This window comes from Petromyzon marinus, chromosome 21 (assembly GCF_048934315.1).
Source record: "Petromyzon marinus isolate PM22_M1 ecotype Great Lakes invasive population chromosome 21, UKy_Petmar_22M1.pri1.0, whole genome shotgun sequence".
NCBI lineage: Eukaryota > Metazoa > Chordata > Hyperoartia > Petromyzontiformes > Petromyzontidae > Petromyzon > Petromyzon marinus.
In genome coordinates this window covers 14,321,484-14,339,792 of record NC_133687.1, presented here as the reverse complement: position 1 = coordinate 14,339,792, position 18,309 = coordinate 14,321,484, and the positions used below count along the sequence as shown (strand labels likewise).

Here is an 18,309-nt window from a genome sequence, read left to right as displayed (position 1 = left end):
CAGGGGGAGGGCGGGGCCTCGATGGAAAGAAGAAGTGGGGGGTCTCGAAGTAGGGGCGGGGCATCGAGAAGAATAGGCGGGGCTTTGAAGGGAGCGGACGGTGGCCTCGAAGTGTGGGACGGAGTCTTGAGGGGAGCGGGCGGGGGCCTCGAAGTATGGGGCGGGGCCTAGAGGGGAATGGGCGGGGCCTCTACGTGTGTTTGGGGGGGATGATCTCGCCCCGCCCCTTTTATTCGTGTTGTGGACATTGTTATTGACATCGTTTTTGACATCGTCCAATAAACAAATCACAGCTTTCTTGGAAATTATTTTATTCGTAAAAATACCAGATATTTAACTTGCATACAAACACTCGAGTTGCTTCATGCCAATATAATGATGGTTCTTGAGTATAAAAAAACACAGCAGACATCGAAAAAATAAAATCCAGATTAGCCACTAAACACTACTGGGATGCGATACGTTACACTGCGGGTTAGGTGAGCTCTCATGTCATCTAGAAATTAGAATCAGATTCATTTGTGAAGTTATCCTCCCAACATTAACTATATATGTGTGTGTGTATGAGCCAAGCATTGTAACTACATTTGCATAGTGACATCTAGCCACGCCGCTATCAGGATGCCACGGTGGCTAGGAGATGTTAACTACCTCGCCTGGTATACAGGAGGCCGTGGGCTCCATCCAGTTGTATGTTGGGAGTTTGCGGCGTCTCTCTCTCCCCGTGGTCGCGTGGATTTTTCTCCGGGTCCTCCGATTTTTCCCCTCCACATTTAGATTCAACATCACGCGTTTGAGAGTTTTTGGTTGATATAAATTCCCACACGATGAGCCACTTTGTTGAGCTATCGTTTGTTTATGGCCAGGTCGCTTCTGATAAAAAAAAGAGCTACTCAGCTCAGTGGGGCCTTACCTGGTAAAATATAAATAGTTTAGTTTCGAGTGTACAGTCGATGTGGGTGCACCAGGGCCCATGGGGCTGGATGGAGCCGGTTGCTAGGCTACAAAGGGGGGAAATTGAACAGGCGGGCAGGGGTTCCCATACTTGGCCCATGCCAAGTTTGAGGCCGTCTGGAACGCTCTTCCTTCCGATATTAGGAAGCCACTGGAGCTATGCACTTTTACATCATCTAGATTGAAAACCTATTTCTCAAGAACTCCTTTGGCTACGTACGGCGCGAAAGAAGTTCAGGGCACACGCAAAGGCATCCACATCAAACGCGGCACGTGACGTAAACTGAACAGGCTTAATCACAACCCGTTCTCGTTCACACGACCTCGAGAAAGGCCCACGACAGGCAAGTCCCAGAGTTCATCGCTCGCCAACTGAGTACGACTCACGTTCGCATGTGCCTCTGGTAGGAAGCCTTGTTGCAATCTGAGTCTCTTCATTTTCACTGAGGCGCATTTACCCCCCCCCGCCCCCCGGCTGCCGAGAGTGCAAATGCGTCCTGTTGGTCTCTGGCAGTGGTTCCCAATCCGGTTGGTGGACCACCGGTGGTCTGGGGCTGGCCATGGAAAGTGGTTTGCAAATCTGTGAGGAGATTGTAAAAATATTCATATATTCCTCACAACACCGGATTTGTTTTACTGCACGCTTGCAAAAAATGTAAAAGAGTTGTCCACCGGTCTAATGCTCAGCCTCCTGAGAGTAACGTACTGCACAAGATGCGATTATTTCTTGTCAAAGAAGCAGCGCCATGCAATAACTTACGCAAACAAAACCACGACCCCACCACCCTGTACGCGAGCACTGAAACATCCTCACCTCGCCCACAGTTGCTAAATGGACAGGACTGCCACGATATAAGTTCTCAATACGATACAATATACGGTACACTTTGAGGATACAACCATCATGACGATATCTCTTTAGCACAAGAATAGTTGTGTTTTGCATTTCCATATTGTTTTTGTGCTTTGCTGTATGTACATCCGGTACGAACACAGATGACTTAAAAAAGTTCATCGGCTGCAGTTGACGGAACATAAGCCAGTCATAAGTGTTCTCATCAATGTAACTTAACAATATACAGTGCTTATAAAGCACATTCTGTGAGTTACACGAGAAATAATTAAATGAAATATAAACATTGTGTCATGAGACCACTATGCCATCAATCACTCTGATTGATGAATGATTGTAAAGCACTTTGAATGGATCGTCACTATGTAGAACTTTAACAACTGCGTTCAATAAGTTGGAAATCCCTCATGAGGAATGACATCCGTAAACAAATGTAAAATGACCAACGATGATCCTGATACGATATTTTGCAACAATTATATGACAGTCATGGACGTTACATGGTACGATATATATTGTAGTATCGCTCATATTGTGGCAACCCTATACATTACGAGACAAAACGAGTCCGCATGGCTGACCTACGGTGTAACAAAAAATCTCTCCGAGTGAAGGCAACGCTGAATCTCAGGACGCCGAGATAGCTGAGAGACTCAAAGGGCCAAGATCGCTTAGCTGGTACCGCTGTGATGCTTGGTTTGAATGTCGGCAGTCCTTCTAAGTACTAATTCAGGTTCCTGAGTGTCTACATTCTAAGGCCTATCACCAAAGGGCTGCACACAGAGCCTGTCACGTGCAATGTTCCTTCTGCGCTTTAACTAAAATCTCACTTATAATTAAATCGGTTGAACGTACATAACGTGACTTTGTATCATGTGAGCGGGGGGGGGGGGGGTGTGGGGGGGGGAAATGCTTTCATATATTGTGAGGAACAGAGGTCGCTTGAAGGGAACACTGACGCAGTTCTGCATTGTCCACTTTCGCGGGCCGTTCTCAAATGGAGAGATGCACCGCTGCCACAAGTCATCCGATTGGTCCCCCGTCATCTCGAGACAACGGGGGACTCAGGACCGGGACTGTACGTGGGGGAAATTCCGGGAAAAAAAAACAAAGTTCATATTCTTAAACGCGTAAGTAGGCTTTAGCGACAAACATTATCTATAAGACGCACATCTGGCTGTCGCCTGATGATGCCGGTTGTAATTACTGGTGAAACGTCGTACTCAGATTGTAAATGTTGTGGCTTTGCTCTCCCAACACACCGGTGGTGCTGGACGAATAAGCACGTTCTGTTTACGTTACAAACCTTACTAGTTGGCTGTGCTGGTTGGTGACGGGTTTAACGACACATTTATATATTTACGCGATCTAACCCAAAAAAAAAATCTGTATTATGGATGATATTGGTCGCGAACACCTATGTGTTAAACTGATTATCCATAAGAGTAAGGGTTGTCACGTAAACAAAATATGTCAATTCGTTACTAGTACAGAGAGTAACGAATTGACATGTTCTGTTTACGTGACAAACTGTACTAATTGTCTGTACCGGATAGTGAAGGGTTTAACGACACATTTATAAATTTACGCAATCTAACCCACCCCCCCCGCCGCCAAAACATCTATTATGTAAATTTTCTTCTCGTTTTGTGCCATCGATGTATTAAAAGCAACCACCCACGAGCCGAGCCGGATGTTTTTCACACGGGAGAGATTTTTCACGGTACTATTCACGCGTTCAGAGGCTGCCGCGGCTCCTGCTGTCGCTGCTTCCGCTACAGAAAAGCGCGGCAACCCCCGCCCGCCACGTGCCGATTGCCTCGGGCTGGAAGCGTCCGCGATGGGCGGATGGAGCAAGTGGGGTCAGAGAGCAAAGGAGCGGTGGTGAGTGAAGCAGCTAAAGTTCGTCGTGGTGTTTGTTGAGGTCTTCGCCGTAATTGGTCGCTTGGCTGCCCACAAACAGGCTCCAGGCCTCCAGGATCTCCTCCTTCGTCAACTTCCCATCCTACCCCACAGCACAACAACAAAATGGAATGAGCGAGACCGCAAGACGGGTGGGGTTACAAAACAAATGTCCACGGTATGATGGTGAGCGCACTGGACTTGCGATCCTGAGCTCGCCAGTTCAATTCTGTCTTAGCACGGTTGGCTACGTACGGTGCTAAAGAAGTTCAAAATACATACAACCACACAATGGGGAAAAGTTTCTCGAATTCCCACCCCCCCATCTCTGTGGATCCAGCAGTATAAATGTAAACGCCGCAATTGGTCGATCGGCAGGTCACACGTCTGGCCAGCAGCGGCGCTAAGCCAGAAGTTGCAGCGCCGCGCATTTGACCTTCGCGCCCGCGCGAGCGCCTGCGTGCCAACGAGCGAAGCGTGCCCCACGCGTACCCGGTTGCCATCGGCCTCGTAGACGAGGTGGCGCGCCTCGGCCTCCGCGTGGTTGTAGTCGGGCGGGGGCAGCACCCAGCGGCGCACCTCGTCGTAGCCCAGCTTGCCGTCGCGGTCCGTGTCGCGGAAGTCGGTGAACTGGTGGCGCTCCGTCTGTACCCACTCGGGCTCGGGCTCCCCGGGGGCCAGGGTCTCCCCGCCCCGGCCCATGATGTCACCTGCCGGAGGGGGGAGGATAAAGTGATGGGGAGCGGTCGGCGGAGAGAGATGTGTGTGTATACAGGTGCGTATTTGTGTGTGGTGTGTGATGTGTGGTGTGTGATATGTGGTGTGTGTGGTAGTGTAGTGGTTAGCGCGCTGCACTACGAATCCGGCGAACCGAGTTCGACTCCCACGCACGGCCAACACCAGCGATGATTATCTGAACCGGTCTTGGGCCTCCCCTAGGTCGACTCAGCCTCAAATCAGTACCTGGTGCGGTGTGTAAAATATCAGCACTGGGGAGACAAAGGCGGCCGGGCGTGGTTGCTGGCCACCCACCCCCTTCGTGTGCTTTGCCGGCCTTCATAAGTCCTGCTCACTAACAGCACTTGCCCCAACAGTCTGTTACAGGCTACACGGGGAACCTTTGTCTTGTATGAGTGGCGGCGTAGTGGTTGGCGCGCTGCGCTATGAAGCTGGCGATCCGAGTTCCATTCACGCTCACGGCCAACACCAGTGACGCTTATCTGAATCTGGAGTCGTGAACCACCCCCACACGTGCTGAGCCGGCTTTCATCGGTGCCACTCGCTACTGAACACACTTACCAATAGTACACTTACCAATAGTACACACACCAATAGTACACACTTACCAATAGTACACACCAATAGTACACACTTACCAATAGTACACACCAATAGTACACACTTACCAATAGTACACACCAATAGTACACAATTACCAATAGTACAAACCAATAGTACACACTTACCAATAGTACACACTTACCAATAGTACACACTTACCAATAGTACACACCAATAGTACACACTTACCAATAGTACACACCAATAGTACACACTTACCAATAGTCCACGCCAATAGTACACACTTACCAATGTACACACCAATAGTACACACCAATAGTACACACTTACCAATAGTCTACGCCAATAGTACACACTTACCAATGTACACACCAATAGTACACACTTAGCAATAGTACACATTTACCAATCGTATACACTTACCAATAGTACACACTTACCAATAGTACACACCAATCAATAGTACACACCAACCAATAGTACACACTTACAAATAGTACACACTTACCGATAGTACACACAAACCAATGTACACACTTACCAATAGTACACACTTACCAATAGTACACACTTACCAATGTACACACCAATGTACACACTTACCAATAGTAAACACTTACCAATGTACACACATACCAATTTACACATTTACCAATAGTACACACTTACCAATGTACACACTTACCAATGTACACACTTACCAATAGTACACACTTACTAATAGTACAAATCAATAGTTCACACCAATAGTACACACTTACCAATAGTACACACCAATAGTACACACTTACCAATGTACACACTTACCAATGTACACACTTACCAATAGTACACACTTACCAATGTACACACTTACCAATAGTACACACTTACCAATAGTACACACTTACCAATGTACACACTTACCAATGTACACACTTACCAATAGTACACACTTACCAATGTACACACTTACCAATAGTACACACTTACCAATAGTACACACTTACCAATGTACACACTTACCAATAGTACACACCAATAGTACACACTTACCAATAGTACACACAAACCAATGTACACACTTACCAATAGTACACACTTACCAATAGTATACACCAACCAATGTACACACAAATAGTACACACCAATGTACACACTTACCAATAGTAAACACTTACCAATGTACACACTTACCAATAGTAAACACTTACCAATAGTACACACTTACCAATTTACACATTTACCAATAGTACATACTTACCAATGTACACACTTACCAATAGCACACTTACCAATAGTACACACTTACCAATAGTACACACCAATAGTACACACTTACCAATAGTACACACCAATAGTACACACTTACCAATAGTCCACGCCAATAGTACACACTTACCAATGTACACACCAATAGTACACACCAATAGTACACACTTACCAATAGTCCACGCCAATAGTACACACTTACCAATGTACACACCAATAGTACACACTTAGCAATAGTACACATTTACCAATCGTACACACTTACCAATAGTACACACTTACCAATAGTACACACCAATCAATAGTACACACCAACCAATAGTACACACTTACAAATAGTACACACTTACCGATAGTACACACAAACCAATGCACACACTTACCAATAGTACACACTTACCAATAGTACACACTTACCAATGTACACACCAATGTACACACTTACCAATAGTAAACACTTACCAATGTACACACTTACCAATTTACACATTTACCAATAGTACACACTTACCAATGTACACACTTACCAATGTACACACTTACCAATAGTACACACTTACTAATAGTACAAATCAATAGTTCACACCAATAGTACACACTTACCAATAGTACACACCAATAGTACACGCTTACCAATGTACACACTTACCAATAGTACACATTTACCAATGTACACACTTACCAATGTACACACTTACCAATGTACACACCAATAGTACACATTTACCAATAGTACACACCAACCAATAGTATACACCAACCAATAGTACACACTTACCGATAGTACACACAAACCAATGTACACACTTACCAATAGTACACACCAATAGTACACATCAATAGTACACACTTACCAATGTACACACTTACCAATAGTACACACTTACCAATAGTACACACCAATAGTACACACCAATGGTACACACTTACCAATAGTACACACTTACCAATGTACTCGTCCAAGCTGATGGCACCATCGCCGTCCTTGTCCAGGTCCTCGATGGTCTCCTGATAGGAGAGTGACACAGCCACTCGTTTATCCACTGTCTCCCGATGCGACAGTGTGTATGACGTCTGTGGCCTCAAGGTGCACATAGCCTGGCACAAGCGTCGTGGTGACGTCACCGCCACTTAGTGGCGAATGGAGGTAGTTGTTGTTGTTGACGTCTGTTATATATTGGGAGTTTGCACGTCTCTCGCCCTGCGGTTTTGTGGATTTTTACTCCGGGTCCTCCGGTTTTTCCCGCTAGAATTAAGAATCGCATGTTTAGAGTATTTGGCTACTATAAGTTTCCACACGTGATAAGCCACTTTGTTGGGCTATCATTTGTGGCCAGGTCGCTTCTGAAAAAGAGCTACATAGCTAAGTGGGCCTTACCTGGTGAAATACCAATATATAGAGTATGTGTGCGTGAGCACACGCATCCACATGTATGTGTGTGTAGTGTAGCAGTTAGGGTGCTGCGCTACGAACCCGGCGACCTGAGTTCGATTCCCGCTCATGGCCGACTCAGCCTCAAGTGAGTAGATGGTGTAGCGGTGTGTAAACATCGCCACCGGGGAGACAAAGGCGGCCGGGCGTGGTGCTGGCCACCCACACCCTCAAGTGCCGTGCCGGCCTTCGTAGGTGCTACTCGCTAACAGCACTTGCCCCAACAGTCTGTTCAGGCTATACGTCGGGGTCTTGGCCTTTGTATGTTGAACATCTTTCGCACCGTACATAGCCAACCGTACTAATCAGAGGTGCGGCTGTATACGTGTGAATGCGCGCGTGTGCGTGCGCGCGTGCGTACACGCACAGGTGCGTACGTGCGAGTGTACGTGCGTGTGTGTGCACCCCCCCGCCCCACCATGACAACGACGCTCTCCATGTGCGTGAAGTCCTCGGGGTGCATGAAGGCCGTGAGCTCCTCCACCGTGGCCGTCATGTCCCCGTCGCGGTCGGCCACGCGGAACCGGCGCTCGTCGCGCTGCAGCATGTGGCGGTAGGTGGCCAGGTCGCCCTCCTGCACGTGGAACAGCGCCTCGCCCTCCGGGTCTACGCGGGAGAGACGGCACGGCAGGTGAGCGACCGGCGACGGCCGTGTGGTCTCCTTGTGTCGCACAATCGCTGAACGTGGCCGCTTTTCGCCATAGCCACCGTATCCGGATTCATCTGGCCGTTCCTCTCGGATGCTCACGTGGGCATCCTACTGACAATTCTAGATTTGAAGCTTTTGTGACTGCAAGGATCCATACTCTTTGGTTCTATTAGGTAAAGTCACGTAGGTAAAAATAAAACAACAAAAAATCACGACGTTTCGGCCACAACACAAGCGGCCAAAGAGTATGGATCCTACTGACACTCTAGGATGCTCACGTGGGCATCCTACTGACACTCTAGGATGCTCACGTGGGTATCCTACTGACAATAAAGTATTAAAGCTTTCGTGACTGCATAAAATTACTCATTGGTTTTTTCGGTAAAGTCACGTATGTAGAAATACAATAAAATTATATTTAAAAAAAACAATCACGACGTTTCGATCACAACGCAAGCGATCTTCATCAGGTGGCAAGAACAAATCACGGAGGTAAATACAACAAAAAGATGAGAGACGAGAATTCAACAAACCTGAAAAAACATTATGTGAAGCACATCCAGTCAGGCCAACAACACAGTTAATATAATTTTATTGTATTTCTACATACGTGACTTTACCGAAAAAACCAATGAGTAATTTTATGCAGTCACGAAAGCTTTAATACTTTATTATCACACTTCTACGGGGAAGTTACCGTTGTAATTATGTGTAAGATGTGCCCTTTTTTGAGCTGCCGTTTTGTATTTACAAGAGGTGGTCATTTTTTGAGCTACCGTTTGTATTTACAAGAGGTGGCCATTTTTTGAGCTACCGTTTTGTATTTACAAGAGGTGGTCCTTTTTTGAGCTGCCGTTTTGTATGTGTAAGCTGTGCGTGTTTGAGCTGCCGCTCTCGCTCTGGCCCCTCCCCCCCTCCAACCGTATTTCCTATTTAAGCTTCTGTTCATCCCTCCGCCCCCCCCCCCTCTCTCTCTGCCTCCCTGTCCGTCTTTCCTCCTTCCTTACCTCTTGGTGGACTTGTATATGTATTTCTACTGACCGTGTACCTCGTATTTTTCATTCTATCTATGCTGGTATGTGCAATCCAAAGGTTGAACACGAAATTTAACACTTCTGAAATTCGTGGTCCGCCAGGAAGTGTCTAACTGTGTTGTTGGCCTGACTGGATGTGCTTCACATAATGTTTTTTCAGGTTTGTTGAATTCTCATCTCTCATCTTTTTTGTTGTATTTACCTCCATGATTTGTTCTTGACACCTGATGAAAATCGCTTGCGTTGTGATCGAAACGTCGTGATTGTTTTTTGTTTTAATATAATTTTATTGTATTTCTACATACGTGACTTTACCGAAAAAACCAATGAGTAATCCTACTGACACTCTAGGATGCTCACGTGTGCATCCTTCCCCTCCCGCCCGCCCAATCCCCGCTCCCCCACGCCCCCCCTCCCCCCCCCCCATTGCCCTCTACGAATCAGTTTCAGCATCACACAAAAATCCCTCCCACGCACGCGGACGCGGGGCAGAGCGCCGGCAGACCGTTACCCAGGGTGTTGCCGTAGGAGGTGTTGCGGTATTCCTGCCAGGACACGAGGCCGTCCCCGTTGACGTCGTACTCCCGGTGGCGCTGGGCGGCCCGCTCGCCCGCATGCCGCGTGTGCGTGTGCTCGATCCACGCACGCAGCTCCGCGCCCGTCACCAAGCCGTCGCTGTTACTGTCCACGCGCCCCACGATGTTCCTGCCGCCGCGCAAGACGCGTTCGTACGTTTCATTCCTAGGTATGTTCATTCGTTCGTTCGTGCGTTCGTACGTACGCTCGTTCATTCATTCGTGCGTTCATATGTTCATTCGTTCGTGCGTTCATTCCTTCGTACGTTAATTCGTTTGTGCTTTCGTACATTCATTCGTTCGTGCATTCATTAATTCGTCCGTTCATATGCTAAGTCGTTCGTACGTTCATTCGTTCGTGCGTTCGTACATTAATTCGTGCGTTAATTCATTCGTGCGTTCCTACGTTCATTCGTTCGTGCGTTCATTAATTCGTGCGTTCGTACGTTCATTCGTTCGTGTGTTCGTACGTCCATTCGTTCGTGCATTGCGGTTTTAATTCATGCGGGGCGTACGGCACGCAAATGGCAAAGATAAAAATCTAAAACTTTTATTTTACCAGGTAGGGCCCACAATATAGGTATTTTAGGTTAGGTCGTGTAAATATAAATGTGTCGTTAAACCCGCCACCACCCGACACAGCCAATTAGTAAGTAAACAGAACGTGCCAATTCGTTACTAGTACAGCACATCGGTGTGTTGGAGAGTAAACCCACTACATTTACAATTCAAGTTTCATGTTTTGCCAATAGTTAAAGGTAAGGCTCACTGAGCTATGTAGCTCATCTTTTTAGAAGCGACCTGAACGCGTGTTTAATTCTGGTGGGAATGACCGGAGGACCCGGATGACAATCCACGCGACCATGGGGAGAGCACGAGAGACACGCAACTCCACGTGAACATATATACTGTATGTTGTTGTCCTTCAAACCGCACCTCCGCTTCTCACGGTTGGCTACGTACGGTGCGAAAGGTTGGCTACGTACGGCAATGGATACCCATTATAATTTATATCCATTCATGAATCCCACCCTCCTTCGCACGTGAACTGCTCACAAGTGACGTCATCACATCTATCCCTCTATTTAAGGAACGAAACAGGAGGATTGTCCGCAAATCTGGCTGTCCGCCTGATGATGCTACTTGTAATGACTGGCGAAACGTCGTACTCAAGACTGTAAATGTTGTGGATTTGCTCTCCAACACACCGGTGTGCTGTACTAGTGATGAATTGGCCACGTTCTGTTTACGTGACAAACCTCACTAATTGGCTGTGTCGGGTGGTGGCGGGTTTAACGACACATTTCTATTGACGCGATCTAACCCCCAAAAAAATCCCCTATAGTACTGTGCGAAAAAAGTTCAACATACACACACAGCAGGCATCGTCAGGGGTCGGGGGGGGGGGGGGGGTCGGGACCCCGCGTGTTACCCCAAGCGGTGGCGGCTCTCGTCCGGGGTGAGCTGGTCGAAGGTGCGCGCCTCCTCCACGCCCAGGAAGGCCTCGTGGTCGTACTGCAGGCCGTGCGCCACGTCGCCGTCCAGCGGACGCTCCCCCAGGGACTGCTCGCGCCGCGCCAGCTTCTCCAGCGCCGCCGGCACGGCCAGCGCCGCCGGCACGGCCAGCGCCGCCGGCACGGCCAGCGCCGCCGGCGGGGCCAGCGCCGCCAGCAGGCACGCGGCGGCGAGGGCGGCGAGGGTGGCGGGGCTGGGCGGTCGCGTCATCGTGCTGCCGCGATAAAGAGGGTTTTTGTGGGTTTAGGTCGCTTGGATGCAACTGTGGCCCTGATGAAGCCCGTTGTAATTACTGGCGAAACGTCGTACTCAGATTGTACATGTTGTGGATTTGCTCTCAAACACACCGGTGCGCTAGTGACGAATTGGCATGTTATGTTTATGACAAACCTTACTAGTCGGCTGTGTCGGGTGGTGGCGGGTATGACGACACATTTATACATTTACGCGATCTAACCCAAAACCCTCTATTATGGATAATATTGGTCGCGAAAGCCTCCGTGTTAAAGACTTAGACTGGAGCGCACCTAGCCTGGCACAAGCAATGAAGCTATATTTCACAGGTGTCCCAGGTCACTCTTGGAGTGAGACTCATCCTGGCATCTGACTTGTCACCTGGTTAAACACAATAAACTATTTGTTTTTATTTGACCAGGTAATGCCCCACTGAGTTGTGCAGCTCATTTTTTTTTAGAAGCGACCGGGCCACCACAAATGACAGCCCAACGAGAAGCGGCTTATCACCATCATCACGTGGAAATGTATCGCAAGCAAAGTGGAGCAAATCAACGTGCCCTTTGACACGCCATGGTGACAGGCCGCTGTGGCGATTCCATACAGAAATTAACTTTGGCGACTGGACCAGTGCGAGGTGTTCGTACGTGTGGTTGAACTTCTTTCGCACCGTACGCAGGCAACCGTGCTAATCGGAGGTGCAGGGGGAAAGGCAACAAACGAGCAGACACGCACAACGCGTCTGGGACGCTCTTCCATCCGATATTAGGAATCCACTGCAGCTACGCATGGTTAATGCAGACATGACTTCTTACAAAAGGTTTCTGTTTGGCGTTTGAACATCTTAACACCTCCTGTTTTATTGCCAGAAAGGGCAGAACCTCTTCTTATACTTTAATACCAGCAAGAAAAGGTTCCAATGCTGGAGCTATGCATCTGTCTCCCTACCCAAAGATCGATCATCCCCCACAGCCCCGCCCCTACGTCCCCCACAGTCCCCCCCCCGCAGCCCCGCCCTCTCAACCCCCCCCACCCCTTGTCCGCATGTGTGGCCCCGTTTCTCCCGGACAGCCCCCCCCCCACCCGAGCCCAACCCGCAGCCCCGCCCCTCGGTCCGTAAAGCGCCGCCTTTTCCGGTGAAACAGACCACCACCCCCCCCCCCAATTTGTTGTTGTTGTTTAGTAATCAACCGCTTAATTGAAAGTGTACCGCGCACGCAAAGATCTGCAGCTCTTTCCAAGAATAGGCTCCTGAGATGTAGCATTGTGTTGAAGTGAGCATCCCCCAGGAGCAGTAGGATGCTCACGTGGCAGTAGGGTGCTCACGTGACAATCCCAGAGGAGCAGTAGGCTGCTCACGTGACAATCATAGAACAGCAGTAGGATGCTCACGTGGCAATTATAGAACAGCAGTAGGCTGCTCACGTGACAATCATTGAGCAGCAGTAGGATACTCACGTGACAATCATAGAGCAGCAGTAGGATGCTCACGTGACAATCATAGAACAGCAGTAGGATGCTCACGTGGCAATCATAGAGCAGCAGTAGGATGCTCACGTGACAATCATAGCAGTAGGATGCTCACGTGGCAATCATAGAGCAGCAGTAGATTGCTCACGTGGCAATCATAGAACAGCAGTAGGATGCTCACGTGGCAATCATTGAGCAGCAGTAGATTGCTCACGTGGCAATCATAGAACAGCAGTAGGATGCTCACGTGGCAATCATAGAACAGCAGTAGGATGCTCACGTGACAATCATAGAGGAGCAGTAGGATGCTCACGTGAGCATCCCAGAAGAACAGACAGATGAAATCGGATGCAGTGAACGCAGCGAAAAGAGACCACAGTGAGTGTCGAGCACAAAGAGACCACGTCAGCTCATTACGTGTATGTATTCTGATGAGGTCCACTGAGCTAAATAAGCTCTTTTGTTATCCACAGATACACAGCGGGAACAAACGGAGCCTCGACCACTGGCTCGCACCAACGCAGTTGTGGTCCTAAACGCGTTCCACTCGCACACACGGAGCCCCGTGGGTGACAGGGCGAGTCGCCCACGTGGTTGCATGCGACACTCGCAGCAGGCGACACCCCCCTTGCCGTGATGATATTGTTTGGATCGTCCCACGCTTACATAACAGACATTTGCACTTAAAACTAAACAATTTTAAACTAAAATATGTTGCAGTGAGACTCATCCTGGTATGTTGAGTTCTCACCTGGTTAAACAAAATAAACGAAACATTTTTTTCCCATATTAGGCCCCACAGCTGCTGTTTCGCTCTATTTCAGAAGCGACCTGGTCCACAAACGAAAGCTCAACAAAGTGGCTTATCAAGTGTACATTTATAGCAGCCAAAGATTACTCTAAACGCGTGATGTTGACTCTAAATGTAGAGGGGGAAAAACCGGAGGACACGGATACTAACCCACGCAACCATCCAAATAACGTAGCCATCCTCTAAGTCGGGATCGAACCCACGACCACCTGCATACCAGGCGAGGTAGTTGACATCTCACCGCCGCCGTGGTGCCACCTGAACATCACGCAACGTACAGATTCCCCCATACGGGACTCTACAGACTGTGGTCAACCAAGCCGCTGTTCTTTTTTTATCCGCCCGGCGACGTCTCGCTGATGAAGCCACCCCCCGGCTCGCATCAGCGAGGAGGCTCGCGCAGAAGCCACCGACGAAGCACCAACAACTTCGCCCCATCGGACTTGCCCGATGGGGGGGGGGAGTTGGAGGGCGAAATCGCTCCATCGGCAAAGATCTGACGGCGAGGAGCGACGCTCACGACAACAAAGACAAAGCCCCCCCCGCCCCCAGGTGTAGCCTCAACAGACTGCTGGGGCAAGTGCTCGCTACTCGCGAGCAGCACCTATGAAGACCGGCGCGGCACACGAGGGGGTGGGCCAGCACCGCGTCCGGCCGCCTTTGTCTCCCCCGTGGCGATGCGAACTCGCCACACCAGGCACTGTACTCATTTGAGGTCGAGTCGACCGAGGGGATGCCCAGGACCGGTTCAAGATAATGGTCATCGGCGGCCGTGAGCGGGAATCGAACTGCAGTGACCGAGTTTGTAGCGCAGCGCGCTCACCGCTACGCCCCACAAGAAGACGACGACGTGTACTCGGAGCGTCGCCAACCGCCTTGCGCCAGGCTACGTACACACTCCGTGGCCGCGTTGAAGAGTCGAAGGCTCGCCGCTGGCTGGCCAGGGGGTGCGACGGCACGGCCCCAGCTGTGGGTTTTAGTGACCGAGACGACTCGGCAAGGTGCTCACCTCTCTCCCGAGAGTCCGACCCGTCCGAGATCACGCGGCCTCCGCTCTCTCGCACGCGGCGGGCAACTCCGCCTCGCGATTTTGCCTCCTCGGCACCACCCGCCCCCCAACCTCTCCCTCTCGCTGCCACCGCGGCTGGGTTCGGAATTTTAGGATTCGCGGTGCAACCAATCGAGGAGCCTCGTCTCAAACGCCCCCCCCCCCCACAGCTCCCATCCCCCGCGAGAGAGGAAGGGGGAATGCGCCACGTTGCAAGGCAGCCGCGCGGTCTGGCCGGGGCTGCACAACTTAGAAGGAACCCCTGCGGGTTTACGATCCACGTGGGTCGCGTCTCCCAACGAACGAATACAAATTCGGCTCGGCGAAGCCCGCCAAGTTATTGGCGATTTTTGTTTTTCTCAGAGAGGCGACCTTGGCCACGCGTGATGATCGCTCATCCAAGTGGCTACTATCGTCGTCATTACGTGTGGGAATGCATTCGGAGCAGCCGAATCATCTATAACGCGCCTTGTTCCTGAATATGGAGGGCGCGGGACAAAAGCGGAGGAGCCCCCCGAGGAAAATCCAAGTGACCACCGCGAGCAGAGAGAGAACACGCGGATTTACAAATATACAAGCATCGTCAGGGTCCGGGAGCGAACCGAGGCGAAGGAGATAGTCTCCTCGCCACCGCGGCAGAATATGCAGCGTTAAGTTACATGGGTGGGAGCGATGGCGTGGTTGTGAGTTGTGCCGAGCCCAGCGACCCGAAGCGAGAGACGAGTGCTCTTCACTCATTTTCAGAAGGGGGTGGGTGCCACTGTCACCGATAAGACATCGTCAGTGTTGAGCGAGGGCTGCCGCCACACATTTGAAACCATTGTTGGGTTTGACAGCAGCACGATGATGGTGGTGATGAGGTGGTGGTGTTGTCACTCTTTGTGTATTATCGGGGGCCGCCAGTGGCCCGCGGGCCTTGCAGTGAAGGACGCCGCTCCACGGGGTTCCAGGCCACGTCTCACACCAATGACCACGTGATATCTGAACTGGTCCTTGGCACTGCCTTCAACCAATGCACGACGAGCAGCAGCCCAATACAATATGGTCAAACTACGCTTGGGAACGCAAGGCGTGGCCCACACGCACTGGCTTTAAATCACAATATTTTACTTGTCCTGCACATGTCTCTTCGTGTTTATTCCCGATAATTTTCAGATAGATCGGGTCAAGAAGCATCTTATGCCATCATCACGATCCATGCCGCAGATAGCCCGTAAGGTGTCCCACTGCACATCTCTTAATTTGTTTGCACTTTCCTCTGTCATGTGTAAAGTTAGAACGTCATCTCAATTCTAGATTTGAAGCTTTCGTGACTGCAAGGATCCATACTCTTTGGTTCTATTCGGTAAAGTCACGTAGGTAAAACATAAAACAAAAATCACGACGTTTCGGCCACAACACAAGTGGCCTTCATCAGGTGAAGGGACCGTACTGTCACGAGGACAGCGTTTGAGTGAAGACAGTCAAGCTCAGGTCGCGTCCTTTTAAGCTGTGTGGGAGGAAACAAAACGCTTTGACAAAGGAATTAGCATAAAGTGACCGTAAAGCACAAGAGGACCGGCACGGGGAAGGAGGGGAGTTTACAAATGTTGGTGTGAAGGGAAATACGCTGCTGTGAGAGTTTGGTATATCACTACTTGGATAAATATACTGTACCATTGAAAATTAGTTTAATGTTTGGTATGATTTAGAACATCTTTCCAATGGTTGCTTAATTTGAAACCATCTTCTCGGTTGAAATTGTGTCTGTGTTTATAAATCTGAATTGCCTCGTGGATAAATCTCTGATGAAAACCCATGGGGCAAGGTAAGAACCGCTCCAATTGACAACTGTTGCGATGGAAAAAAATATAACATGGTGATAACACATTTTTGTTCAAATGGCTACATCTTGAGAACAGATATTTAATTGGTGACTAGATGATGCTGTCGTGTGTATGTGTTGTAGCTGTTCCATAGCATGGCTTCAGTGTCATTGCAGCCGAGTGCAATCTCTTTAGCGAGCATGAACACCGCGTGCATGTACACAGGACTGTTGCCAATCCATCAGCAGGACCAGGGCTTCGAGCTTCCCCGCGGATCGTGGCGGTTGCACGACCATACTTCACCACGCTGGTCAGTGGGGTGCTGGCGGAAGCAGGGGGCAGGTTCCCTCGTTCTTCGGCAACTCGATGTGTGGAATTTAGCTTCCACGGGCAACTTTTCGGAACCATGTTCCGTATATCGAGGGGAATGGATTGTGTCGCACTGCCATCTGCTGCTGCCCAACACACGCACACCCCCGCACGCACTATGACAACCCGTCCAAGAAGCACTATGCAGAGTGAACCGGACGGAGCTGATGTGACCTGGCGAGAGCGCGCGGTCCACGTGACTTGGACACAGGCATCATACGACGTCGTCATGTCAACATCACGGAGTATTTGGCTGATATAAATTACCACGTGATAAGCCACTTCGTTGCGCTATCATTTATGATAGCCAGGTCGCTTTTGAAAAAGAGCTGTATAAACTCAGTGGGTCTTACCTGGTAAAATACAAATAGTTTAACACGTAAGCTTTCGCGACCAATGTCATCCATAAGAGGTTTTTGGGTTAGATCGCGTAAATATATAAATGCGTCGTTAAACCCGCCACCACCCGACACAGCCAACCAATAAGGGTTGTCACGTCAACAGAACGTGCCAATTCGTAACTAGTACAGCACACCGGTGTGTTGGAGAGCCAAGCCACAATATTTACAATCTGAGCCAGATTTGTGCTGTCGCCTGATGAAGCTAGATGTAAAAACGTCGTACTCAAGATGGTAAATGTTGGGGCTTGGCTCTCCAGCACACCCGTGTGCTGTACTGATGTAAGGGGTCTGCGAGCCACCCTCACGCACCACGCAGACATGAAATCTCCGCACTCAGTATAACACGCACCAATCACACGCACGGCAATACACTAGACGGGGTCAAGGGTTAAAGGGCACCGACGTCACCAGGACCAGGCGTGCGAGACGAGGATGTGTATTGGGAACGAGGGCGGAGATGGAGGGGTTAAAAGGGGCTGTGAGACGCGTGTTCGGGGTTGGTTTTGGAACGAGTGTTGCTGTGGGTTGACGAATAAAGAAGTGCTTAACCAGTCTCCGACTCCTCTTCACTAGTAACGACTTGGCACCTTCTCTTGACGGAGACAATCCTTACTAGTTGGCTGTGTCGGGTGGTAGGGGGTTTAGCGACAAAAAACCTGTCCTATGGAAAATACAAATAGTTGAGCAAATAGTTTAAAACACGG

General features: G+C 49.6%; 1 protein-coding gene across 2 annotated transcripts; it reads right to left on the bottom strand.

Moving 5' to 3' along the window:
- Positions 1 to 294: 294 nt before the first annotated feature.
- LOC116944576 (reticulocalbin-1-like) lies at positions 295 to 18,204 on the bottom strand. 2 transcript variants are annotated; one of them, XR_012942550.1, is made up of 8 exons: positions 14,992 to 18,204; positions 11,385 to 11,681; positions 9,889 to 10,082; positions 8,113 to 8,300; positions 7,210 to 7,270; positions 4,202 to 4,419; positions 1,278 to 3,812; positions 295 to 1,237 (listed from the first exon to the last, which is right to left on the bottom strand). XR_012942550.1 is itself a non-coding variant. In XM_032958279.2 (7 exons), the coding sequence occupies exons 2-7, from the start codon at positions 11,675 to 11,677 to the stop codon at positions 3,705 to 3,707; spliced, it is 1,062 nt and encodes a 353-aa protein (XP_032814170.2). In that variant the 5' UTR covers positions 11,678 to 11,681; positions 14,992 to 18,204; the 3' UTR covers positions 295 to 3,704. The 2 variants fall into 2 exon arrangements, 1 of the variants encoding a protein (XP_032814170.2); XM_032958279.2 differs by having other exon boundaries at positions 295 to 3,812.
- Positions 18,205 to 18,309: the final 105 nt, after the last annotated feature.